The 27768-nt window shown below is 40.6% G+C and overlaps 1 protein-coding gene across 4 annotated transcripts in view; it reads right to left on the reverse strand.

The window, feature by feature from the left end:
• LOC121194254 (plakophilin-4-like) overlaps window positions 1-27768 on the reverse strand; it is a 75509-nt gene that overhangs the window by 44405 nt on the left and 3336 nt on the right. The window contains exons 1-2 of one of the 4 annotated variants that reach the window (XM_041057005.1): window positions 17076-17111; window positions 14613-14746 (exon numbers count right to left, since the gene is read on the reverse strand). In XM_041057005.1, the coding sequence (XP_040912939.1) occupies window positions 14613-14746; window positions 17076-17091 (150 nt within the window). In that variant the 5' untranslated portion in view covers window positions 17092-17111. Of the gene's footprint in view, window positions 1-12801; window positions 13130-14612; window positions 14747-17075; window positions 17112-27768 lie in introns of those variants that run through there. The other 3 variants (XM_041057006.1, XM_041057007.1, XM_041057008.1) reach the window with 3 other exon arrangements.

The following is a 27768-nucleotide window of genomic DNA, read 5'->3' on the forward strand; positions in this document are numbered from 1 at the left end:
CTGAGGAAGTTTAGTCACCCTACAGTACACTAAGACCAGCCTCCTTTTCACACTTACTCTCCCCATGTTCCCTGAGGGTGCACTGAAATCTCCCTCCAGGTTACAGACATGCTCTACTCACCCCTCCCCCAAACTACTGCTTCAAACCCTCCACTGCTCTCCTCTCCTCTACCTCAGTAGATAAGTGAAGCTTGACTGCAGTGAGAGGGAGCAGGGAGGAAAAACTGCTATGTCCTGTTTCCTTAATGTAAAGACATTTTTTCATGTGGCTGGGATAACTGTGCGGAGCCAGGAGCAACCCCCTGATTAAAATCTTGTGCTGTGTGTATGGTGTAAATAAGATAAGTAGACTTTTATTATTATTATTGTTCATTCCAAAGGAAATGTTGTTGCCCAGGATGCCTAATATATATATATTATTACTATTATTATTAAATATAAATAAAAAAGGACAGGATGGTACAGTAAAAGCTATTGTCTACCTTTATGACATGGTGAAGGTTTGGTGGTGTGATGAATTGCACAAACCACAGTAAAAGACTGCATCTCACTGTGGCAGTGTCCTCTGATAACATTCTCCTTTTGCAATATTTAAAACCAATCTGCTGACAAATTAGCATGGAATATGTTCACATCTTGTAGTGTTGACCAATTTTTACTGAACAATAGTGCAGCTAACAAAGCAATGCTAATCTTTATGACAAACACCTTTCCTCTAGCATAAATAAATAATAAAAGCCTCCAAGGGTTAATCGACAGAAAGCTTTTAATGTGATGTTGCTGCAGAAAATGTTTAGCTTGCATTAACAGCAACTTACCAAAGCAAATACAGCACTGCAGTACACACGTGGTGAGGCTGGTATCTGTTAGAAAGTACCAACAGGGAAGCTAAACGACTAACTGTACTCTGAACCACTGTGATTAACTTGCAAGTAAAACATTTCATACTGAGATGCATGGGAAGCCCATTAACTTGTGTTACTGCAGGTGGATATGGCTAAAAATGTTTTCAAATTTCTATGCATTTTCCTGCTATTTCTGTTAAATGTCTTTAATTCCACAAGCAAAAATAGAGACCATATGTTAGTCATGTGCAGTGCCTTAAAAATATATATTGGTAGAAGCAAACAGTTAAACAAATTAAATACTTAGAACAGAAGTATTGTTATCTGTCATTGAAATTACATTCATTGTTTGATTAATTGGCTTATTACTTATTTCTTCAAGATTGCCTTTTTGATGTGCCACTTGCCTAAACAATTAAAAAAGCAGCGCAATTTTCTTATATACCAAGAATGATTAAGTAGATTATATTTTGTTTTTCAGGTCATTATCCTCATTATTTTACTGCCCAGCACAAACCAGTGGTAAAAGGCAGACTCCCCAGGAGGGCTAAGAGTGATCATCCCAGTGTCTTTTCATTCCTGATGTAAATACACACCCACACGCTAACACAGAGCACATACTGCGAGCAGGACAGAGACAGATTGGCCACAACACTGATTTACTCACAAAAAAGAAATGAGCCATCAATCCCCCGTGTGACAAACACCCCTACTGAAAGATTTAGACAAATTGCCAATCTTAGCCCGTCATTCCAACCAATCATCCGTTTCCATTCTTACTTAGCTTGAGACAGATTTGACTCAGTCCTGAAATGTATTTCTATATTACATATGTTCAAACTGTCAAGGGGAGAAGGGCATATTCAATTCAGGAGCTGCTTTTGACACAGCATCCATTTAAAAAAGTTGGCTGTTATAAAACATCAGTTTGCTTTTTAGCAAGTTTTTGAGATCTGAGCACTTAGTTGTGTACATACTTAACCAAATCATCATTCAAAGGCCCTGAAGGTCACCAACAATATGGACTGTTCTCTCACAAACTCTACAAAGTGATGCACAATGTGGCAGTACAAGCTGGAGAACCGTTTAATTTAATTTAACAGTTATGAACTATTTCTGCACACAGACAAAGGCAGCTACATCTTGTATGCATTTAAAGGGATATGATAATAAGAGGACTTTGCAAAAGAAAGTTGGGATTAAAGTTAAGGTTGTGCCTTCAATGTAGAGTTCGTGGGAGAAAAGACACTGACTAACAGTGACAAGAGGGTGAGCTACACATGCATGCAGAACGAGGGAGACAAAGGGAGAAATGATTCAAACGCAATCTCACGGCTTCCTGATACAAATCTGAAATCACTCCAGTGTGTGATTCTGCCGCCAATGTGCAAGAGAGAGAACATAAGGTGAAAGTGACAAGGGGGGGTTTATCCATATGGACATAGACATTAAAAAGAGGAAGGAGAGAGAGGAAACATGAACATTCAAATATGTAAATAGAGTTCACTGATGCTAGATACGGTATTCTGGGAGGATGAGGCTATGGCCTGATTCGAAACAGTCACAAAACAGGAGAATTAACAGGATGAATAAGGTATAAAAACACATTGACATACATATGCATTTTCACTCATCTCCACAGAAACAGCCTGAAAGATAAAAATAAATAAAGCTATAGATAAAGCTTACTGAGCTACAGTATGCACGTCATGCATGAGTATGTAGCAGCTGCTTATGAAAAAATGATTACACATATGGTGAGAGACAGACATTACTGCCCTGTTTACTTTTTGAATGAAGATGGAGAATTCCTGCTCCCGCAAATGTCACTATTCTTGGCCCACCATTTCTGTGCCTTCTGTCTTTTAAGCTCATAATCCAATTGTTTTGTTTGGCAGTGTGTCTTCCTCTCAAGTCCAGCGACTTCATCTTGGACTGCACTCATTATAGCGCAGCACATCCAGGCAAGAGAAAAATAAACTGCTATGCCTTTCTTAATACTTCTGACAAAGTGGTTGGCCTTCACTCCCACTGATTAGATGGTCTATGATCTTGATCAAGCACAGCAAAAAGAGACATCTGCTGCAGCCATAAGGCACAGAGGTCTTTGTCACTACTGATATTCAGGGCTGCTCCAAGCCTATCACAGACAGGCATCCCGCCTTCATGCCCGCCTTCATCCTGTTTGCATGCCTGCCCAGACCCTGCTGTTTTCTAACTAAGGAGAAGCATGGAGGCAGTTCAGAGCTTCCTGAATGGAGCTCTGTCCTCCAGGTCTGTATCTCTTGGCAAACCGGTTGCAGCCCTGCTCTCAGCTGTAGAATCATTGTGTCAGTCATGTGGTTATTGGTACACTGTTATTTATATTTATAAGGTCTTTTTCATTAAATTACTTTCTTTATTATTGGAGCACAATTTCCATCAGTGAGGATGGCAGAGTCAGGTGGCCTACTCTCTCCCTTTCTGTAGCTGGTCATTAAAAAAACACTGCACCATTTCTGTCATGCTGAGTTTACAGGCCTCTCAGGTGGCACTGAGGATTACTGCCATGCCTCTTTACTATCACATCCTCAGGCTCTCTCTAAAGTGGTCTTTTTCTCACACACATTTCAACAGACTTTCTTTATTCTGCATGACTCATTAAGACTATGAATATGGATTCAATATAGCCATAATTAGCTTATGATAGCACAGGGCTAAGTGCCAAAATGGGCCTTGGTCTGATGGAACAGGGACAGGGATCACACTTGTAAGTGGGGCTCAAATTAGCCATGGAAAGAGAGCACTTACTGCTCTGTGAAATTCACTGCATTTTCCATGCTTGGTCCCTACATAGAAAGGGACACATCTATTCAGCATAATGATTCACTAAGACAGGCTGAGCACAACAGTAATGACCATTAAACAAGGCCTATGCTTATTTAAAGGGTGTGGGCCCACCCTTGGTCAGTACTAGGCTTAGTGTGGAAGGAGATGACAGGGACAATGGGTGACCGGCTATCCTGTACTAACAAGGCCTCCAAAGCCTTTATTTGCCGTTACAATGAGCCTGTTGGGTCTGATCTGCCTGTAGTCCCAGAGCTGAATCAGATCCTGTCCGCTTGTGTCCTCAGCCGGGCCCTAAAGAAACATATGACACACGCTGGCAGACCACGCTACCAATGTACACACTTCCATGTCATCTCTATGGGTGCTGCTGACAATACAAGAACTATCTGAAATGCCTGAAGTGGCTTCTGCCTGCTGCTGGTTCAGCACACAGCCGTGGTTGAGCATATATAAGAGAAGCTTAAGCACACATAAACCCTAAGTGTTCTGCAGCTGTATTAATATACACTGACTTACAAATGCACCCCACACAAACTAACTGCGTAAGTAAACAAACTAGCACACAAAAACAGTATTTTGGCATTATTAAATCACTACAAGCAACAACCCAACTATTGTATGAACCTCATAAGAATGTTGCTCATTTACCTTGTTTAAAAGAGAGGCTGCTGAGTTTGTGGTACACTCAAAAATGTCAATCAAGCCAAGCTCCTCAACCCACGTAGGACAGATGTTCTGATGTAATGAAAAATCTCTCCATCAAGGTTCAAGCATCTTTTACACAATAAATGGTCGACCAGCACACTCATGAATTGTTGTTTCCCCTCCCTAAAAAGTGAATTCAACTGGACAACCATGGAAAATGTTCACTTGTGTCAGCATACCCTGCATTAAGCCTTGGCGTATTTCTGCTTACAGCTTTCAATTCTGGAAACTTGAATACATTATCCAATACATTTAATGCATATCTAATGCTTTGTTGGGCAGGTAAAAATTAATAATGGAAGATTTTTCTGTATTAAGTCAAAATGAAATCTTGGAATCAAAGTCTACTACAACTTTGTCTTTAAGTGATTTTCCAGAAAAAAATTTGTATCAAATATTCTGTCTTGAAAAATGGTTGGCTTAAATTTATGGTGGAAAATAAAAGCATTATAACATTTACACTTTATTCCAAATCACTCTACATTCCTATTGCTGTCCATGTGTATGTTCCAAACACATCATACAGAATATTAACTTGTAGCTGGTGTGATTACAAAGTCACATTTGCCCAAATGATTCACAAAAAATATACCAAGCAGTGATCTATCTAACTGGCATGTCCGGATAGGAATGCATGCCAATGTCATGCAAGATTCATCATGGACGCAACCTAGATACTGAGCAAATTCATCATCACCTTGTATGTATAAGACAAGGAACCTACAACATCATACATGTCACATATATGTGTGATGAATAAGGATAATGTGATGCAGAGGCAATGATGTGTGAAATTATGTTTGAATATTCTCAGTTACTCAGCACCTTCTTTTATATGGCAGAAGAATAATTGCGAGGTATACATCAGAGGAATCTTCGCCTAATCCTTAGTAGTGAGTGTCTAAATCCCTCTATTAATTAAAACTTGAGATCGTATCCTTAATAGTTCTTGTTGCCTTGAGCGCAACTCATGTGAGTCTGAGGTAAAGTGTGTTTCGGTGGTGCTGTGATTTGGGCCTCGGCCTGGAGAGAAAGGGCTACGTGTTGATTTGTGATTTTCACGTCCATTTTGCACAACTACTGCAGATGGCTTTTCCTCTTAACCAAAGATGAGAATCTACCAGAAATATGTTTGTTCATTAAGTGGCAATGAGGCTTGGCAGTCCTGCACCCTCACTGCAGCGTGGCAGACGCATTCCAGCAACTCTGCTGCACAGTGGGAGAGTGACAGCAGAGGTTAAAGGATTTCTGCAGCGGGAGGGACAGAATAGCAGGCCTGAGGTGTGAGCAAAGAGAACAGGCCTCAGAACAGGCTGTGTGACCAGACCTGGAGGAACCACGCAGTGCAATTACTTACAAAAACTGTCACAAAGTCACCTTGTTACAATACTAAGGTTTTAGGAAACTGGCTGCAGCGTCATGCCACCGTAGCAGAATTATAATAACCATGTTGGAGAGAAAGGCATTTAAAAATACAGTAAAGTGGCTTGCTGAGGTAAGGGAGCATATAGCCGCAGGCATAGCTATAGGTGAATCAGAGGGAGAAAATTGCTTTAGCACCCACAGCTGCGCCAGAGCTTTTATACTGTATAAGCTGATAATGTCACAAGAAGCCACAAACAGAAATGTGAAACATCATTCACTCTCAGATAATGGAAAAGCAAGTTTACAATAGGACATCATTTCTGCCAGGATTTCTAATGTGACATTACAAGCATTTATAGCAGAAAACTTGCAGAGCTACTAAAATGATTTTTTTGAAATTCTTCTGTTGAGAGCAAATTGACATACTGCAGTTGTATATATACAGACACGGATTTTAAGGTGAAAGCAGGATAATCCTTTTGTAGGACTTGGTTTCCTTAAAGATTTGGCTTTCTGGTGCAGATCGGAGTCATTGCTGGCTCCCAGTTTCCAATCATATCTACCACCATGGTGACCACTATTATGTGCCTGAACACTTCTGCTTGATATGATTTCATGCTGGCCAAAAACAATGGCCATGTGTACACACATAGGCGTTTGAGCCCCTGTGTTGAGTTGCAAAACATAATCGCCATCTACATGTATTTCTTACATCATCCCAACTGGCTCATAGTAACCACCCAAACAGAGCAGAGCTGTTCATAAACAGAAGCTTCTCTGTCTTCTAACTGTAAGATTAAAATATATTTTCTGTTTTCCCAGAAAACCTGTGAACCTGTCTACCTAGTGGTAGACCTAAAAGCAGTAGGAAAAAATGGTGTCACATGGTAGTACAAAATGATTTTGTGAAGATGAAGGAATCTCCATTAGCTAACTCAGAGCTCAAATCACTGCCTTAACAGACAGAACAAATGAGACTGGAACTGGTGTACACTATGTGGAAGACGTGTTTTATCTTGAAATGTTAGGAATGTTGAAATGTTAATGCTTATTAAAAAATCTATAACTAACTAACTATAATCCTATGATCTAGACCTCATTACTCCATAAATAATCTTATGTTGGTAGCATTTCAAATAAAAGATGAGTAAGACCCCAGAGAACATCATTTTTTTCTTATACTTGAACATGAAAAGGAAGTTACAATTTGGCTTGATAATTAAAATTCCATTAAAGGAACTGTCATCTGTGTGGTGAATGCTATTAAAGGAGCTGTCATCTGTATTGGCAATTGCTGCAGCCAGTGCTTGCCACACAAGAGAATGACAACAAAAGAAAGGCTGTCAATAACAAAGACATAGAGGACAGACTGTACGAGGGGGGAGTGAAAGAAAAATCGTGTCAGTGCTCATGAACAGATCCAACAATAATCTTAAAAATGAGTTTCCAGGTTCTTTTTTTTCCCCCTCACAAATTCTTTTTGTTGCGAGGAGTTTCCCATCTATGTGTTCATCCACGTGGCTCATTTTCAATTACTAAGTAATCTTAAAATTACTGAAATTTTGTAGCCCTTGTTGGTGAAGTGTGAGCGGCACAGGTGGTTTGGGCAAACAGAAGGAACATGCTTGCAATAGGCTAAATGCAATGCAGTGCTGATGAATGTTCTTTTCTCCCTCAATTTAAATCACCAAAGTAAATAAGTAAATATCTTTGCATTTCTGCCTTCTTAGCATTCACAGCGTGAGGTGAACAGCAATATGTGGCATCACTTAAAGTAATTTCAAATTTAGTTCTGTCAAGCAGTGGACACAGTTCCTGCTTTAAAAAAAACTAACAAACAAAAAATAATGTTGTTTATGTTAAACCTAAACACTATGTGACAGCTAACTGTTGTGTGAGTTCATGTCTCCCACACATTGTTGAACTCGTTACTAAAGGCTCTGATTTCACAGCATGATTTGGATTTACAGATGCAAATTACAAAAGTCTTCCCCAGTATTATAAAATCCAATATTCTTTGGATCTAAGTTTTGTACTGGGCCTGCTATTGTTTTGTGCAGCTACAAGATGTAGATCCTCAACAAAAGCTCTAACATGATGCTGTTGATAATAATACCAAGGCATAGTGCCAGTAAATGAGTTTAACTCACAAAGGCAATCTGTATCTCCTCGACTGGAACAAAAAGCCAAAATGCTGCAGGAGTGCAATCACAGAGTCAGCGCAATTCATGTAGACCTGTGAACATACAATTCCGCTAAGAGATCAATAGCGTTGTGTCAGACAAAAAGAACATCGCTCCAGGCCAAAATGAGGAGAATAAGCAATCTAGGGACTGTCAGTCTGGAGGTTGTTGTAGTGAACAAAGACTGCAGTGACTTATGCGATTACCTCAGGATCAGTCATTTAGAGAAACTCATCTGTAAGATGTTTGCGCGTAGGACGATACAGAGACATTAGTAAACCTCATTGGTGATTCACCCAGTCAACTTCCTAAACTTCCTCATGTGGACACATGCCATTCCAAGGACAGCACAACAGCATTTACTGTGCTTTCACCTTCCCGAGTACAACTACTGCTCCCCAATGGCCGGTTCCCCTGTGTGTGCTGTTGACGATGGCAATGATTATAGTGATAATGATGATGATGACTTTGATGGTGATGAGTATTAACAGACTAGTTGGTAGGAGATCTCCCAGGGCTGGGTTCAAAATGACAGTGCTGTGCCAGGCCAGACACACACACTCCTCTGACATCATGTCACATTGGGAGCAGATTATCTCCTCTTCCTCTTTTCCTTCTTTTCTGTTTCCCTCTGCGTTGACAGCCTCCTGCCACAGTGCTTTAGAGAACCATTCACAGGTGACAGCGTCTCTGACTCTGCCTCTCTCCATCAAGCTCACACACTCACTTTTGTCCTTTTCCCTTCACTCACCACCCTCTGCACCCTCTATATCTGAGTGTTTTGTCTTTCCTCTGTATATCTGAGGACTCTCCTTCACCCGTATCCCTCCCCTCTGAATCTGTCTCACTCTTTCCCTCTCATACTTGTTCTGCTCCCCCATGGGGTAATTGCTCGGAGCTAGGCTTCCATTTTTATGACTATAATCGAGGCCAGAATGCTTATGACTCCAGATTTCTCCTTGTCTGTGTCACAGCAGCAGCACCAGGGAGAGGAAGGGAGATAAGACCCTGAGGAGTGAAGAAAATCACTAGTCAATTGTAATTAGAGTCCTTATTTCGCTTATGGAGGAAGAACAGACAATATCACCTGCAGAAAGAACTCAACCTTTCTGCTGCGCTTATGGCATGGAAATGCATAATGGCAAAAACACTGCCTTGAAGCTTTGCCCTGACCCAAACTATTAACTCCTTAAGCTGGGTCACTTAGACAAAGATGACTTTGGCTTCATTAAAACATGACAGAGGCTAGCATCGGTATCTCAAGTGGGTAATATTTCAGCCAGCTCATCAAGCCTTTAAGAGGGTGCTGGAGTTGTAGCACTCAAAGCAAGGTCAGCTCATGGGCTTTGCAAAGTACGCCGGAGCCTGTCTGTGTGTCTGTGCCTGATTCAGATGAAAACAGGGTCACAGAGTGTAACTGCAGTTTGCCAGGGAGAAGCAGGAGGCAGACAGATTTTTCATGTGTAATGGACTCCAACAAAGTGGGAAAATTCCACTGTGGTGTTTTCTGGGGAGGCGGCGTGTTGAAACACCATAGTGCAACGAGCCTAAGAAGCCCTTTTTGCCAGTCGTGTGGTACATCCAGGCATGTTCAGGCGCGGCTAATAACAGCATTACTCTGAGGGCAAAGCCTCATAATAGAGGAGGAACAGGAGCACACCAAAACACAGTGTTTCCAAGGGCAAGAAACCACAATCTTGATATAAGAAATTATCTGCTCAACTGCGCTTTAGATAGCAAGGACTAATTTGACCGCAGATTTACTTTCAAGTCTTGCCACAAAACAGAAAAAGATAAAGAACGTCTGCCCACGTCCGAAGCTCTTACTGCTGTAAACACATCTAAAATACTTGCTGATCGCGACCATTTAAAAAAAATGAAACACAAACAGAAATGCAGAAATACATAGACTCGCTACGACATGTGGCACACATGACCCTGTTAACTGTTGGCAACAAGAAAAATGCTTTTGTCACTCTGAATGACACCAGAAATGTTGACACTGGACATTAGCCAGCTGATTTTGTCACATAAAAATTAGTCCAAAAACACAACAAACAACTTGGTCTCACAAATCACTTTTTATAATAAGTTATATGAAGTTATATAACTGCAGATGTGTGATGCTCCTGTTATAAGCACTGACATTTCAAGGCTTTACTTAATACCTACTATACATAGTGGGTTTACTCTACAACAATGTGCGAGCTGTCAGGAAGGCACAAGCCTCATCATCACCTACCATCCCTCCCACTCTTTCCGTTTCCCCAGCCTACTGATGCCGTAACACAAACAAAACTAAAATAGGCATACCGAGAAGCCATTGAAGACGTGTGTGTACATTAAGGAGTGCTTGGTGAGGGTGAAATCAAAGCTGATGCAACTAAAGGGCCCCTCACTCCTGCAGCTATTCCTCTCTGGGGGCATGTGGTAGGAAGCAAAGATGAGGGCAGGGTGATCAATGAAATGCTCTTTAAAGACCTGACCTCACACTCACTGATGGCCGCTCAATGGGTGCCACAGGCTTCCTTGCTAGACAACCTAGGGCCTCCTGTATACTTGTTTCAATGTCGGATTTGGCTTGTCCTCAAAAGGCTGTTGAATACGGGGCTGGTTGCAACTGCTAGGATAATCCAACATCTACAGTCTATATAAAATTTCATGCTACACTATGCACATTTAAACTTGTGTATATGTTACTGTCGTCAGTCAGACATATTCTAAACTTTTTACTACATTTCATATGTCAACATCCATCTATGACCTTTGTTCACTCCAACTCATTGCAAATTGTTATGTGTTCTGCTTATTTTACATTTTTACACTTTTAACCAAAACAACAAAGAAGTGAGACAACTCAGGGTCCAGTGTCTTGCCCAAAGGACACTTCGGCTGGTAGACAGGAGAAGCCGGGTACCGAAATCCTATGATCAATAGTCAACTCGCTGTACCGCCTGAGCCGCAGCCACCTTGGCTCTTGTTTAGTATTTCAAATAACAGAAAAGAAAATGTTGGATCTATTTGACATTGAAAACATGGGGTCTACACAGTGAATATACTCAACCACTGTAGAGAGTTCTCCTAATCAGGCAATGATATGGTGCTTTTTTTAATGTGCACATAAATGCACACAGTCTAGGCTCAGTCAAAATGCACTCAACCATTTTATTAATTAAATAGTTGCAAACTGCTAATGACCTGGTGGTTAAAAGCCACTTGATTGAATGTGGCCATCAACACACTTCAGTATTGAACCTGTACCTGCATTCCTTGTAAGACACTGGATACAAGAAGAAAAAGGGCTAAAATTCAAAATCAAAATCTTCAGGAGTTCTTCAACTGTTTCTGGCACTAAGGGCCAAATTATGCTGAAAATATTCTGTAGAGTTTTTGTTTATTTATTTATTTTTTAACAAGATAAAGGTCAGTTCTTGTATATCTCCCTGTAATAGTGTGACTGTGATTCGATATGGGACATTATATTGTACTTAAGGACAGTCACCTTTGTCAGTCACTGTCAAGCTTTTAGTGTTCTTTGTAAATCACATCTTAACAATTTAGAGATCACAGAAAATTCTGACTTTATTGATTAACTTCACAGCTTGTATCATATTATTCATATTACACACGTATAAAATAATCATATTTTCACCTAGAACCCTAAAAGAGAGAAGCATGGGGAAAAAGAGTTCCTTGATTCATTCATTCATTCATCTTCTATACCGCTTGATCCGTCAGGGTCGCGGGGGAGCTGGAGCTTATCCCAGCTGACTACGGGCAAAAGGCAGGGTACACCCTGAACTGGTCACCAGTCAATCGCAGGGCCGACACACAAAGACAGACCACCACTCACACACACGCTCACACCTAGGGGCAATTTAGAGTAGCCAATTAACCTAATGTATATGTTTTTGGGATTGTGGGAGGAAACCGGAGTACCCGGCGAGAACCCACGCAGGCACAGGGAGAACATGTCAACTCCACACAGAAGAGCACAGACTGGGGTCCAAACCTAGAACCCTCTTGCTGTGAGGCGACAGTGCTAACCACTGTACCACTGTGCCGCCCTAGTTCCTTGATTTAAAAAAAAAAAAAAAACACACGCACAATGTGTTGTTTCTACTTCCAAAATGATTTTGCTAGATGATTCTCTGAACTGTTGATTTCATACATATACATACAACTTGCACAATTTCTTTCAAATCCAAAACAAAAATTTTTGACCCACAAGAGCATTGTGATTGCTGAATCCACACAAAACACAATCTATCTGGCTGAGTGCCACAGCCTCCCACTGCTTCAATTACTCTTAAAATGAAAGGTCTTAGGTAATCCACGAAACACCCCCTTCAGTTAAATTAAATTTTGATGAGATAATAAATACTGAAGAGGAGAAATTTGTAAAGTTTATTCTGAATTACATGGAATGTGCAGGAAGAAAAACACTTACATTTAAATACTTTAACAGGGGTCTGTAATAAACTGTTGTGGATGTGTCATTCAGATGTTGCATCAGTACTATTAAGGAAGCACAGAGCAAAGACTATTAACCACAAACTGCACGGCAGCAGATCCAAATCCTCAAATTAATGGCAAAAGACTGGGGACATCAGTTCAAGCGGATGAACACACAGGGAGCACGCAATCATAATATGTTGGTGAATCTGTCCTTGTTTGGGCATCTGGGCAAAGCCTGTGCAGCCTGTGTCTAACTACAGCAGTGACAGAAACAGAAGTTTGGAAAGAGAAAGAGAGAAAAAACGGAGGAAGACAAGGAACGAACAAGACAAGAGAAGGGGAGGGAATTTAGCAAAGGGAAACGTAGGAAAAATATAAAAAATAAAAGATAACAGTGCCAAAGAGTAAACACTTACCAAATACCCAGTCATTCTAAGCCCCAGCCCTAACTGTGGTCACAGCTACTGCTACAGCACAGCAGACTTGCATGTTTACAGCAACTGCGGGATCCCTCGAAGGTCTGCTTCTCAACAATCACAGGAAAACCTTACGCAAAGGCACAGAGGGAAAAAACACACTCACACTAGCCTAGTCTCTGAACTCCTGATTTTCACTCTCACTCACCCTCTTATTTGCCTTTCCAACTCTGTTAAATACTGAAGAGAATGATCATTTTACAGTCTCGGCTATTTAGCAGGAATCCCCTCTGAGGCATGTCTCCAGCGAGTCACTCTAAAAGCAACAGCTCAGGCAGAGTGCTCGCTCTTCCTGCTCGCCTGCATGGATATCTGCTCTAACCGGACGAACCACTGAGGAATACTCTAGGGAAGGAAGTGACATCGACAGGTGCTTGCTCCCTCCTTCCTTCCTTCCTCACTTAAGTAAACAAAACATACTTTCCTGCAGTAAACCTCAATGGGATTTCTTATTTGAACACACTTAATGCATTTCAATCTGTGGCTCACCTAAAGTGTCACTCAGGGAAAAAGGAGGTATGACACAGAGAGAAATTAAAATCATTAATAAAGAGCAAAATCTCTCTAGCCCAGTTTTCCTTGTGCCGGAAGAATATGGAGGACTGGAGTGAAGCCAGAGAGGAAAGGAGAGTGTGTATATGTGTGTGTACCAGAAGGGAGAGTGGATGAATCACAGAAAGACAGGCAGAGATGGAGTGAGTCAGAGGGCATGTCCCGCCACAGGCTCACCAACCCTGCAGGACATGATCTTTCTGGTTGTCCATTGATGCAAGCCAGGCCATGACCACAGGCACTTAACAACCAATAACCCCTAGTCAGGCTTATTCTACTTCAATTTTTCCACAAAGTTCACTCTGACCATACTTCTGCTATCAACAAAAATCTTTTTCATCATCCCACACACAGACAAATGACAACTTCCTACATTGGTCTCTGTGCCAGGAGTGGTTCTAGCGTCAGTTGGCCCAGGCCTGAAATCTTTGAATCAGCCTGGGGTCATGCATATATTAAAATATATATTGCATTATAAACACATATTATCACATATTATCATTAGTATTATCATTAGCAGTAGTATTTACTTTAGTACTTTAGTGAAACACTTCAGGTGGTGTGCCTATGGAACAATACATTAAATAAGAAAAATAAATATTATTAAAAATTCAAAAATCCAATATTGCAAACATAAAAAAAATGTTCTATCCAGATTTTAACAAATATTCCAGCCACTCAGTATTCGAAGTAATGGCTAATAAGCAAATGGTTATTATCAGCTGCCACTGAACGAACAATGTGGGTAATGTTACGTATGAACGAACACCTGCAGGGCTCTGCCACAAGGAACAGTGACCAGTGGCATGCAGGGTATTGCAACTTCTGCATTCATCATGTGATTTGAGTTAAGATACGGGTCTTGGCTGAAAACATTTGGGGCGTAAACCCCACAAACCCGCCTTGTAAGCCCACCCCTGGTGCCGCCTATGCTCTGTGCCACAGAGGTGTGTCATATGATTGCAAAATAGGGTGCGTGATACAAATGTGACACAAAAGTGCAGAAAGAAAAAAACGTCCACATATTTGGCCCAGTGGATTTCTTATTAGTGCAATGTGTTAGTCAGCAGACAGTTTAGTGTTCTATAAATGTGACTGTGTATAAATGGTACATAAAAGCAAAAACAGAGCCATAATATGAGAAATGTAACATGAATCAGATTGCTCTTAGCACAGTATGAATATAATAAACACCTTACCTGTTCTTTGACAGAGGCCAGGATGTTGTTGGCGGTATTGTCAGCCTCCATGTTGCGGCCAGTTGAGCTGTCGCGGATGTTCAACAGAAGCCCCTCCTCCGTCACTGAGCTCTGCTCAGGAGCTGGCATTCCTCCTATGTGGACGCACACACACATATACACACGCACACGCACACACACACACGCAAACCATAATCTGGTCACCACAGGCACTCTGCTGAAAAAAAAAAACAACAACAAAAAAACCCGCACAATATTGTACACACATACCAGACTGTGTGCATGTGTGTGCCGACACACTCCACTCCTAAATACACACTTAGTCAACCCTTTCCCAATGCACACAGGCGAATGATGCTGAGAAGTGACTATCAATGGTCACACGGCACCACCAGCAATACTCAAACACACACCCACACATGCCATATGGCCCAAAGAGAAAAAAAACTGTCAATGTTTCATGTCTGTGACTGTACAAATCAATGCCATATGGCTTTGAGACAACACACGAGTTAAATAATGATTTGTGTATGTAGTACAGTCACATAGAAAAAAAACACAACACAAACAGAACAATAGCCAACAACTGAAATTCAAATCCAAGCAATGTCAAAGCTGCCCTAAATACCAAGCATGTGTGCACATAGGTGAAAACCATATATGTTTATGCATTAGATGCAGTGGAGAGGTTGCAGGAGATCAGTGAGAGCCAGCCTGTGGAAAAAAGGAAACAAAAAACAAGTCAAAAGCCTGATGGAAGAGGTAAGGTGCTGCTGTCTCCTTTGCTCTTTCTATCTGTCCAGGATTGAAATGAGAAAGTAGAACGAATAGTTATGGTCTCATTATAGCTGTTGACAGGGAGAGTGTCGAGGGAATGCTGCTCAAGGTGGATCCATATTTACTAGAGGAAGCCTGTTGAGCCAGACAGGGCAGCTAAAGGCTGCAATTGCTGCCTCACAGCTCAGGGCTGCAGCAGTAGACAAAAGCAAGGGGTCTAATAACACAGGAGCCATGTGACTTTGGGGAAACAGGGATTTTAATATGACATTTACTGCCTTAGAGATGCACTGCTGCTGTCGTCTCCAAGATACAAAAAAAAAGACACATTCCACCTCCTGGCTCCTACACATAGATTTTGACCTACATGATTTACTTTACTAAACCGGACAAAATGCAGCCAAGATGGCACATGTCGTAACGACGTCTTCACATGTAAATATGTGTTGGAATATCGCTGCTAAATCCACCAGGAAATAACCATATGGTAATTTACAAAATAGCCATGCTGATAGCATTATAACTTACTGCCTTCTCCATGAAAGTGTCTACAGTATTATAGTATTCTTCATCCATTATAGCAGCCTGAGGGTGAATGGAAGACCCGATAAACAGTAGCTTTACTCAGTGAGTCAATTTAGCGCAGACAGACATCATTTTAAAGGTTAAAGGGTCATATACTGTCATGTAAATGCACTCACCAGCTCACACGAGTAAGGAATTCTTTAGCTCAGGCTGACAGGCAGTTTATGTGAGCTGGTTTGGCTGTATACTGTGAGAACATAAAGGTTTTTGGTCAGAGATGGAGCAGTAAAGGGGGGGCGCAGGCATGAAGTATGTGGGAGGTCCCCCAGACTGTTTGGGCGAAACGTGACCCTGAGGTATTCTGGGAGTCTGTCATCAAGGCAGTGTGAGCATTTCAAGGTGTCTCAGCTGAACCGAGCCATGTGCCGGGCTTTATGTTGAATGACAGATAAGGTTTTACTACTACCAAGTATGTTAGTCCACACAGGATATTCCATCTATCCCCCTGTCAGTCTCCCAAATTCCTTTCCTGTTCATTCATAGTGTTGCAAAATACCAGCCTGACTCCCTCCCACCTCCACTACACGCTTTGAATCAAGGACATGGCACTTTATTCACAGAAAACGCAGCAATAGGAAACGTGAAAAGCTGTTTGACAGAGCTCCTCCTCCCTTTCAAACACAGAAGAGAAAAACACAGACAGGACTGACTGAGAACAAATTTTAAAACTGTCAGAAGTTGCCAACCCAGTAAGGCAGTTCTTACTGCCGTCTCTCTCAGGATCTTCATATAAGAAGGACAACGTTAGTGTGTGTGTGTTAGTGTGCAACTATGTAAACTAGGCACGATTATGGTCATTTAAAACACCCTGGATTACGTATATAGGCCTAGTTATACTTAACCTTTCTGTAACCCTTTACTTTTTCATTTGATACAATACAGCCTCCTATCAAAAACAAAATTCCTCGCCATTACCAAAATGACGTGTATAATAACCAGTCCAAATGAATCTCTTTGCAGTCTAAACTTGCCTCTAGGAAACTGCACATAAGCAGACTGTAGGAAATAGAGCCACAGAAAAAACAACATACAAAAAGGAAAGCAAAACCTATCAAAGGCACCATTAAGCAATGAAAAATTGTGATGTGTATCTGAGCTTACCTCTGAAATTCCCCATTATATCTGGTCCAGAATGATTTCACTCTGCTTAGCTCTCTGCAGTTTTGAGATAGGAGTGATAGGAGACAACGATACCGCTGCAAACCTACCACAGTCCTATAAGCACACGGCTGACTGGTTCTTCAACATTTCCCTCTAAATGTTGAGAGGGGAAAAACTGAACTCTCTGGCAGTTAAAAATCTTTGGTGTGGACAGTTTGAGAAGCAAGCACAAGGCTGAGAAGTAGGTGAGCGCAAACTGCGAAGCTTTCTAGGCCGTCATTAAGTTAATGTCTAGGGACAATTGTATACTGGGTAGTTCCCACAGAGTAAAGATGACCTCATTCTGGTTTGAACTAAACAGAGGCAAACCAGTGTCTAATTATTACCATTATGGTTATTTCTCTTGACTAAGCAGAAGACAAACACACATGTATACAACAAGATCTGAGAGCACCATGTGATATAACAAAATCTGATTATTTGAAACAATCTTTTTTTCAGTGACAGGTTTTCCTAACTATTCAGAGAATAATAAACATCTCTTTTACAAGATACTATTTCTAGTCACAGCTAAATCTCCGCTTCAAAGTATTATAATCTATGTCTGCCAAGAAAAGTCTCAGTCTGACCCCACCCTGACTCGTCGGATCACGTGGACTGATCTACTGACCTCAGACTCGAGGCCACTCCTTGAAGCTTCTTACACAACCCCTCTTTCTGTGACGCGCCTGAACTAAATGGGCTTATGGTGCAAGGAAGGAAAAGGAAGTGGAAGCGACTGTGCAGCAGTGTTTACAAATCTCAAAGGCTCTGTTTAGGTGTAAAATCTGAAAGATAAGAGTATGGTTTAAAGGGAATCATGCTAAAGAGAGATAAAACAGGTTGACTGTCCCAGGTCCAAACACTGCTTTCTAGCATCAATTTCACCAATAGACATAGAGTCATAAGTTGTCTGATCCATCTGAAAGCCACCTGTGCCTTGTGTCACCTTCCCCAAGGAGGACTGCAGCAGCATAATATCATCTAATATCAGCAGCAATCCAGGCTATGTTTACATACACACTGGGAACCAGGTTATTGAGGGAAATTGGGTTAAAGCAGGGAACAAGAATATATGTTTACATGCTCTCCAATAACATGATGTAATGCCTGTGTTTACAAGCAGCTGGTCAGTATGAACGTTTGTTATAAGGCCTACAACATTAAAACAGATTACTGGTTTTAATGTTGTGGCTGACCAGTGTAAGTAATTTATCATTCTGAAGCCTGAACAGCACAGAGTTTTCTTTACTGTGTTCCTGTATCTGAATTTACAAAGAGCCTGCAGTCAAACAGTTAAACTTTAACTTAATTTAGACTAATTTATTTCAGTTTCTGTTTTAGTCTAACTTTCCATTTGATTATTTCATTTCTTCTTTCATGTCTCTGCACTGCAGCATGATGCTACCTATCTGACAAGTTTGTCATGCAGTCATTTCATGAGCTCTTATAAAAACCCAGTTGGAAATCTCTAAACACATATATGATTGAGAGACCAGATTTCTCCAGCAAAGAAAGTTATATTTAAACAGTTTTATCTGAATCCCTTATTGCTTACATGACATCAAATGCTACTGCAGAAATCTGACGGAAAACAGACGGCTTAAGTGCACGTAAATGTGCTGACTGACATATTCCTTAATTTCTCTCAAGAGGAGATCAACTGCCATCACCTGAACGCAGTGTTCCATTAAGTCAAAAGACCCATTGTCTGTCAGTCAGCGGGAGGAAGGTTTGTCTTCAGGAGGCTGAGTGACACCAGGTCACAGTTATTCAACACAGACAAATGGAGATGAGCTGCGAAATAATTATATATTAGCCAGAATGTCCCTGCCAAGGAGTATTGGAGAAGCAGCCGTTGAAATGCTGATTGCTCCGGCTTGGAAATCAGAACAAACAATGCTGAGAACTGCTTAAGGTAACCCTACAACAGGCTACATCTCTCTTATCTACAGAACCTCTTTTTAAACAGAAAAACATTTAAAGATAACTATTAAAGATAACTATTTTCTTAAAACTCAAGCTGAATTCTGTAAATGGAACCAAACTTGGCAATCCACGATATCGATCGGATATCCACGGATATCACAAAATATCTACATGTAAGAACTATGCTGTGTAAGGTGATCTAATAAATATTTTACAGTGTATCAAGCCTAGCATCCCATCAAACCTCTGTGCCACCAGCTCATCCACCCTTAGGATGTCTGAAACAAACATGAAGTTGTCAAAGTATGTGCTTGATATATAGAGCACTGTGAAAAGGACCTTTTAGATGTTTAGATTCTTATTCATCACTTAACCAGGGAGGCATCTGATCTGTCCCAAAATCATTCTACAGCATGACAAGGACCCCAAACATAGAGTAATAAAGAACAACACCAAAAATGGTGTTGTTCTATTATTAACAAAGCTTTTTTCATGGTCCCAGTCAAGTGCATGATGATCATTAGGCTGTTTGGGTGCAGGACAGCGTGCCCCTCTGACACAGGTACTGTGTTAGCCATTGTGGCTGAAAGTAGTACTTTTTCTTCTTCACTGGCTCAGTCGGTGTCTCCCTGCCTGCACTTTCATCACATGCACACTGATCATGAAACAATCCATTTAGCGGCTACAGTGTTCCAAAGATGAGGCAGTCTATAGCTGATTACTTTAAAAAACAAAATGAGGAGGGAAAGGAAGGAGGCTGAGAGTGCAGGCTGCAGGGAGAGGCAGGAAGAGACTTACTGAGCCAGTGAAGAAGAAAAAGTACTACTTTCAAACACAATGGCTAAGGCAGTACCTGTGGTTGCGGTATGAGGGAAAGGCTGTGCTGTGTATGTATTGTTGGCAATGTGGTGCAACCAAATTGTGTGTTGGTGTGACTAAGTAAGAAAGTGGTATCACCAGTGTCACCTGTGGAAAAGTTTGCCTTGAACCCTGAGGAACCAACTTCAGTGACAAGAGGAACAATGAGTCCTGCAACAGATGGCATGACCCCCATGGAGCCCCAATCTAAACATCACTGAATCAGTCTGGCATCACATGAAGAGAGAGAAGACACTCAGACAGCCTAGATCCACAGGAGAACAAGTTCTCCAAGAGGCCTGGAAAAGCCGTCCTGCCAAGTACCTTGAAAACTGTACCTTTGAGAGTTGGTGCTGTTGTAAAGGCAAAGAGTGGTCACATCAAATGTTGATTTGATGCTTTTGTTTGTTTGTTTACTGCTCTTTCTATGAAGATAACTGATAAATAAAAACTATTCATGGCATTATTAAAGCATCCTCACTTTACAGCATTATTTTACAATTGTCTAAAACATTTCTACAGTACTATATATCTACAACGGATTCAATATTCACAAAGGGCCGATCAGTGAAATCATCTTGAGTATTTTTGATGAAAACCCAAATGTCCGCAGGCCCCTGTGGCACATGATTGCTTATAACATATCTTCAGTGAACCAGCAGCATTACGTAGCATGTGAAAGCTCTGTAAGGTGACAAATAGTCCCATTACTAATCTCTCAGCAGCTACAACAACGTCCCCAAAGACTCAAGATGCTTAATTGCTTCTTTCAAACACGGTATTGACTTCTCTCAATAAAACTAACATGGTCCAGTATAATTTATCACAATTCACCAGGACAAACAATAACATATGTCAGCCTCAATAAATCAACAGAGGTAGAAAAACATTTTTTGCATCACTTCACAATATTATGTTTTATAGTCTGACTGCAAAGCAAATGTTTTATAGCAAGTCACTGAATTCTGAAACAATTTCTGAATCCCCCTTCTGCACACACTATTGGGCTAAACACGTGGTTAGGAAGTGCTGGCTGAGGCCCTGACAAAGTAATAGTTGTGAGCTGATTTCTGAATGTGGGTAGTACCGATATACTATCCTATAGAGAGTGCATGTCAACGATTAACCTTAACCCCTGGCTGTAGACTTCTCTCAAGTATAACATACTGTAACTTCTTGCCATACATGGAAAATACTTTTAAGAGGGATGACAAATTCTCTGTAAGTGTCCCACACGATGGACTTCCCAGAAGAAAAACACAAAAAGTTATTTTTAGATCCCTAGATGTTTGAATTTATGCTGCTCTCAACAGCTGAAAATGCTTTGCTCATATTGACACACCCAACAGAAAAGGAATGTCTCCTTTTCAAAGCAAAAACAGCCGTAAATGCACACAATCACTCCATCAATCATTACCCTGAATAAGCAGAGAATGATGTAACCTCCTTTAAACAGACACATACCTGTTCTTTGGTTGATATAAGATTAAACAAGGTGAGATGTATGAGGCTACGAGGAGTGAAGACAATGGTCCGGCAGCATCCCGTCCACATTCTCAACAAAGTGGACATGAAAAGAAATCATTCAGAAGCTGCACCCATGCTTACCTCAGGCCTTCACCCTGGCAAATGTTGCAATAACCTGAGGCCTATCTCAGCATGCATATCCACAGGGCAGGGCTGGCCTCTGAGTAAAGACAGGAAACACAGTCATACGCAGCACACAAACCTGCACAGACACCACATCCAAACTCACTGAGCTGAACTTTATCTAGCCAGATATGTTTACTCAAAGAGGGCATGGGGAAGATGACTGCAGACCAAATAATCTGTGTTTGCATTGTGCAGCAATAAAAACACAAGGCTAACTTTCCGAGAACCACTCTCCACAGTGATCATTCACCCTCAAAATCATTTCCTCACAACAATACCTCAACTAATGGGGAGCAGAGAGGCTGCAACTGCAAGTTCATCAGCTGTTTCCAACATGTCACCACCAGTAATATGTTGTGACAGAATGGGACATAAATTATTTTGATTGGATGTAAATCCCTTAAATAGAATCAGGGTTTGTGCGAGACAGACGCGCTTCATCCCGTCACACATTGTTAGACGAGTACATTTAACACCCTAATGCCTTCCTGCGTACAGTTACAATGCAAACACAACAACTACAGCAGCAAGGCCTCCCAAGAAGGAATTATAATGTAACACTGTGCATATCTCCTGAGAAGTCAATACAAAAACTCACTCCTTGTGCGACAGATGCAACACAAGACAAACGTAATAGAGGCTTTCATGCACTAAGCTGACTGTCAACGTTGAATAAAAAGAACATGATCATGGCTGGGGATGTTCATTATCTAACAGTTCAGTTAAAAATGTGTTTAATCAATGCTGCTAGTTTTATCAACACTCCACACTCCATTTGCTGTGTCAGTCATTTTCTTACTGCTGAGAATATCAGATGGTTATCGAATGATCATGCTTAAATTTTATGTCATGCAGGATTCTGAGACACAGCTCTGACAGAAATAGCAAGATCATCCAAATGACAAAATTTGAAAAGGAAAATTAGCATAACAAGTGTCCAGCTATTGGCCGTGTCCTGAATCCCACAATGGAAGCTGTCTCTCAGGTGAATAACTGAGTTCACTCAGCACTTTTCATTGAGACTGATTACAGCAGGAGATGAACTATCCCCAGAAACCTAATCAATCACATAGCTATGAATTGTATAAGTCTAACTTAGCTGACTGCTTCTTCATAAAAAGGACAATTTTGTAGGTTTGTTGTGATGAATTGGGAGACAAAGGAATGAAGGCGTCATACATACACCTCGCTCTGACATATTCATGAGAATTGTCAAGATTATTAATATGATCACAGTTTTGTCCATGTCTAGTTGTCTTCTCATGTAGACAGGGGGCTCACTCGGTTATATCTTTTCACCTCCCCCAAAAAGTGATCCACTTACAAAAAGCAGGTTTATACCAAAGTATTTCTTTCTTCCATAAGACCAAAAGTTAGTCAAAATCACAAACACCTTGACGCCACAACACAATCTAACAGAACAGCATTAGATGCTGAATTGATTTCTGTCTGAACCAATCATAGCTGTAAAAAAAAAAAAAAAAAAAACATGCTATGATTTCACAACACCAACTCATCCGTCCCTCTAGCATTCCTGTCAGCATGCTGCTTGTCCAACATTTCTTGTAAATCAAAACCAAATATCTGCTGTCGGACTGAAAAGCATAAGCGGCAATCCTTGTAGCTGTTGTGTTTGTAAGCATGCGACCATGTATGAAAAGTAACTGATAACAGACTGACTGTCCTATCCACTAGGGTTGATGATGGTGAACTGATGGTGAACTGATATGAACTCTAGGAACCAAACACGACAATCTAGGCAATCTAAATAGTTTTTATCCCCCTAGATTTATATGTTCAGTTCAATTACGAATGTTGTGAATGGGCTGGAAAACACATCTTTGACAGTGACCAGTGCCATTCTCTGTAAATCTTAAGAGCTTTAGGATGTAAAGATTATCAGTTTATATTGACACAAGGCTACTCCAACCTTTCATTAAGATTAACAAAATCCAGGCTCTACAGCTGTACAAATAAGAGGTAGTCTTTTGGCATCAAGCTGTGCTTAAAAAGTTTTTTAGTGTACTGAACAATTTAGTTGAGACAAGAAGAATAACATATTGAGATTGAAAGACTGAAGTCCCTTGTGCAGTGACACTGACTTCTCAACTTTGGGAAATTTGGAAAAACAAAACACAGGAAAGAAAACTCTTGTTCCTGTGCAGTATTAGTATTATAAAACCAGTTTAAAGAAAGAGATGGATATGCAGAGGCCCAGACATGTACTTCCTGATGGCTGATTTGCATTGGCACTGCCTACTCAGTGCTCTGTGCATAGGAGTGGATAGACAGGGGTCAAGGAACAGCATGCTGCTAACCATTAAAATTTGGGTGCTGCTACTGATAACTGCACCAACGGAGTTTTAGACAGAAACACTGTGATGCCCTGAAGCAGTCATGAACAAAACAAGCCAGATCATTAAGAAGTTATAGTATTTATTAATAAGTCCAATTTCAATACCCCTTGGGGATGACATACATTTTTAAAAAAATCAGTCTTAGGAGTACCTGTACTGATTTATTGCAACATGATAATAGTAAAGGTGTCTGTAATTACTCATTAACTTACACTCAAAAGTAGAAAACATGCAACATTTATAGCATTCTCTGGCAAACATTCTTACTTTTGTTCTGCAATTTCTCTAAAGCAGGCGAAAGCTGGAAAGTTTAACTGTAAGGCCTGGTGTGCACCGTAAGTCACTTCATCTGAGGATACCTCATACTACCTGACCGCCATTTTTAAGTAGTTAAGCTGACTGAACTGTATTTACCAGTCTTTCAGCCTTGTCTAGTTTTGGTTGGAAAGTGATCTCTGAAAGTCCTAGGAGAAAACCTAATCTATACATCAGTACACCTCAGACTGAACCACCCTTCAGCAGGTGGCCTAGTGTCAGCTTCATCTGAGCTCTGCATTAACACATTACAATTTGTTTTCTCTTGGAAAAGAAGAATGAAGCCACCACTGTAAATATATAAAGGATGAACAGATTTGTTCTGAACATTGATTATTTTGCAATTACCCCATGGTGTGTAGTAAAAATGTGAGATGTTTCATGCAGGTCACTGTGAATGACAGAAAAAGAGGCAATGGGAGTAAAAATAAAGAGCTTTTATTGTTATTGTGAACCTTCCTTTACAGGGCACAATCAAAAGCTAACATGTTACTGCTGAACTCAAGCCCCCAGGGACAGAGCCAGGCTGTGGAGCAATTTTGGCGTAGAGGCTGCATGGGACATTGTAATTTCCATGTTCATTATGTGACGCACACTGACGGAAAAGGAGCCACTCTAAAATGGTGAATACATTTTTATAATGTATTCGGTCCAATAACATTCGGAAAGTTTAGAAGAGCTGCACGATTAAGTATTTTACGCCTTTCTTGCGTTCAGGGAGCCAACAGGAACTCAGTCGTGTAACCCTGTGGCATCTTTTAGGTGTATGCGCCAAGTGAGCGTGAATGGGGCAGCGTCTTTGGATGAAATGAATCTTACACCTGATGTGCATGTTATTAAAGCTACTAAAATGAGAGTCAGTGGTAAACCATAAGTGAGGACAGAATTAAAATACACATCTTAGTAAAAAAATGGCTTGCATATTCCAGTGACTACTGCCTGCGCCATTTTACAGAGTGCTTAAGTAAAGTTAGGCAAAACTGGTCGAATTGCCAAAAACTGTTATTTTGAATGAAAGAAGGTGATCATTAACTGTAGGATTTTTAAACAAAGTCAGTTAAAGTGAGTTCATATGGCTCCAAATTGAAATGAAAAGAAACTAAGATCCTGACATTCCTGTGTCAGTACACTGACGTGCAATGAACCATGATGCAGCGAGACAGAAGGAATTTAGTTACTTAAGTAAATGTCAGTTCAGCCAACCAGCACCAGCTGGCCTTTTAAAACAATGATTTAGTTCAGGTGAGTATATATTGTATTTGAAGGCCAAACTTTTTTTTTTTAATTTATTGGCACAGTTCAACAGAAATTCCTGGGACTTAATCAAACACAAACTGACAAAAAGGCAAATGTCTCTGACTACAATGTCACTGCGTACTGAGGGGAATGTAGGGTTTCTGTTAGATGGCACCATATGGATAATTTATCAAAGCGGATTTAATTGAAAAAATAAATCACACCCCACAAGTTAGTAAAATAAATTCCGCCTTAGTTGTACTCTGTAATGATTCATGGAGGGGGTGTATGACTTTGCAGCTCTGCAGAGGTACATATAGTTTTATTTGAGGTATTTTCTAGAATTTATATCCTTAGGGTGAAACAGACTACAACTGTGAGAGCCATTGCGTTCATCATATCCCTCAGAGATACTTCAGCGGATCTTGTTTTTTTATATATGATGTATGTCATATCAATATGCAATTTCTTATCCTGGTAACCATGAAACTGTGTGAGTAATGTTTCTTTCAATGTCTCTCGGTTTATTTCAGCTACAACTAGAAAGCTTAAATGAGGTGTGAGCACCTGGGAATGAATGTCCATCCAAAAATAAGAGGGCTTAGCATTGTTAAGGGTTACTGATGCATGCAGGGGAGATTGCACTTCAGATGCCAGAAAAAACAGTTCTTCCTGAGACGAGAACAAGCTCTTTAACAACAGGTTTCATGGGTCTGTAAGGTGGTAGCATAACAGCTACAGTCACTCTTAAGCCAAATATCAACACTTCAGACCTTACCAAAAAACTGCTGGAAATTCTGGGATATGCTTTGCCTTCTTGGAACAGATCTCCTAACTAAGCTTTGTGCTACAGAATGAAGAAAACTTACAAGAGCAGCGTCTTCTTGGTTTAAGTTTTATGAAACTGTGTACCATTGCCTTAAGGCTGCAGGTTTGTCAGCTTTGATGTTGTCACTATATGAAGTTACTCTGACAGAGAAAGAAGAGATACAGTATAAGCTTTGATATCACAGCTCACATCTGCCTCACAACTCCACAACCAAATGCAAATCTTAGGATCTATAAAATGTCATTTTAAATGCCATGTGCTTGAACTGTATTTGTTCATTTCCAATGTCAACAACTCCCCTTTTCAGAGGTAATTTTACTTTGTTGCAGTCTTTTAAATGCCTTGACATTTAAGAAGTGAATCCTCTGCTTCTTAGCAGACTTTTACAGAAACAGGTGAGGCAGAAAAATCCCACAGATTGTTTCCAGTTGTTGTCTGGGAACAGGCATAACCGTCATGGTGACTAGAATGTAACCTGACATTGGGGTGATGCCTTCACCTTCTGACTAAATCCAGCCACCAAGTGCACTCACATACCGCTTCAGGGTGACACCTGATCCCACAAACAAGCAATTTGAGCTTTTAAAAAGTCTACACCAAGGAGCTCAGAACCTACATTTACATTTAACTCATGAGCTGAAACAACAGTTCAATTAAGAAATTAGTGAACTGACCGAAAATTAATCAGATCTGTTTGAGAGAGAACTAATTGTCCGAGTCATTTATCAAACTGAAAATGCCAAACGTTTGGTCATTCCACTTTGTTTACTGGGAGAGGTTGCTCGTTCTCTGTATGTAAATGAAGATCATTGAATGTGAAGACAGCTGATCAGAACATTTAATTTTAAGCTGGCCATTTTTAAACGATCTGAAATTTCACAGACTAATCAATTTAACAAAAACTAATTGACATATAAATAAAAAAATGGAAATAATAACTAGTTGCTGCCCTTGAAACATTTAATAGTGCACTTGTTCCAAACAAAAGCCTTGTGTATAAAAATTGTTTAGTTATTTACAAGTATGGCATCGGGCTCAAAGATTCCCCATTCAACATCAAGTGTCACTCTAGGTCGTGACATGTTTATATGACTGTAGAGCTTCACAGTAGTGTTTTCAGGGGTGCTTATTTATTATGTCATGCACTCCACTGGGATGGACTCTGATACCACTCCTACTTTTACCATCAGTAAAGAAAGAGCTTTCACGTGAGGTGATAATGTGAGTAGCACTTTGAAATATTCAACAAGGTATTATGTGCCCTGTTGAAGTAATTCTGCAGCCAGATAGGCTTAGATTGATGGGACTGTTTTAGCAACGAACTTGCAGGAAGACTTCAGTGGTAAGGCCGCATGGGGGCAAAAGCTCTGTCCCTCCACCACTGCTGCTGTCCACATAGCAGACACTGATGAGGGGCTGTCTTTCAGACTCAGCATGTTGGGTCTGTGGAGGGCTATTTTACGGGACAAAAATCTAT

The sequence above is a fragment of the Toxotes jaculatrix genome, chromosome 15, assembly GCF_017976425.1.
Source record: "Toxotes jaculatrix isolate fToxJac2 chromosome 15, fToxJac2.pri, whole genome shotgun sequence".
Classification (NCBI taxonomy): domain Eukaryota; kingdom Metazoa; phylum Chordata; class Actinopteri; family Toxotidae; genus Toxotes; species Toxotes jaculatrix.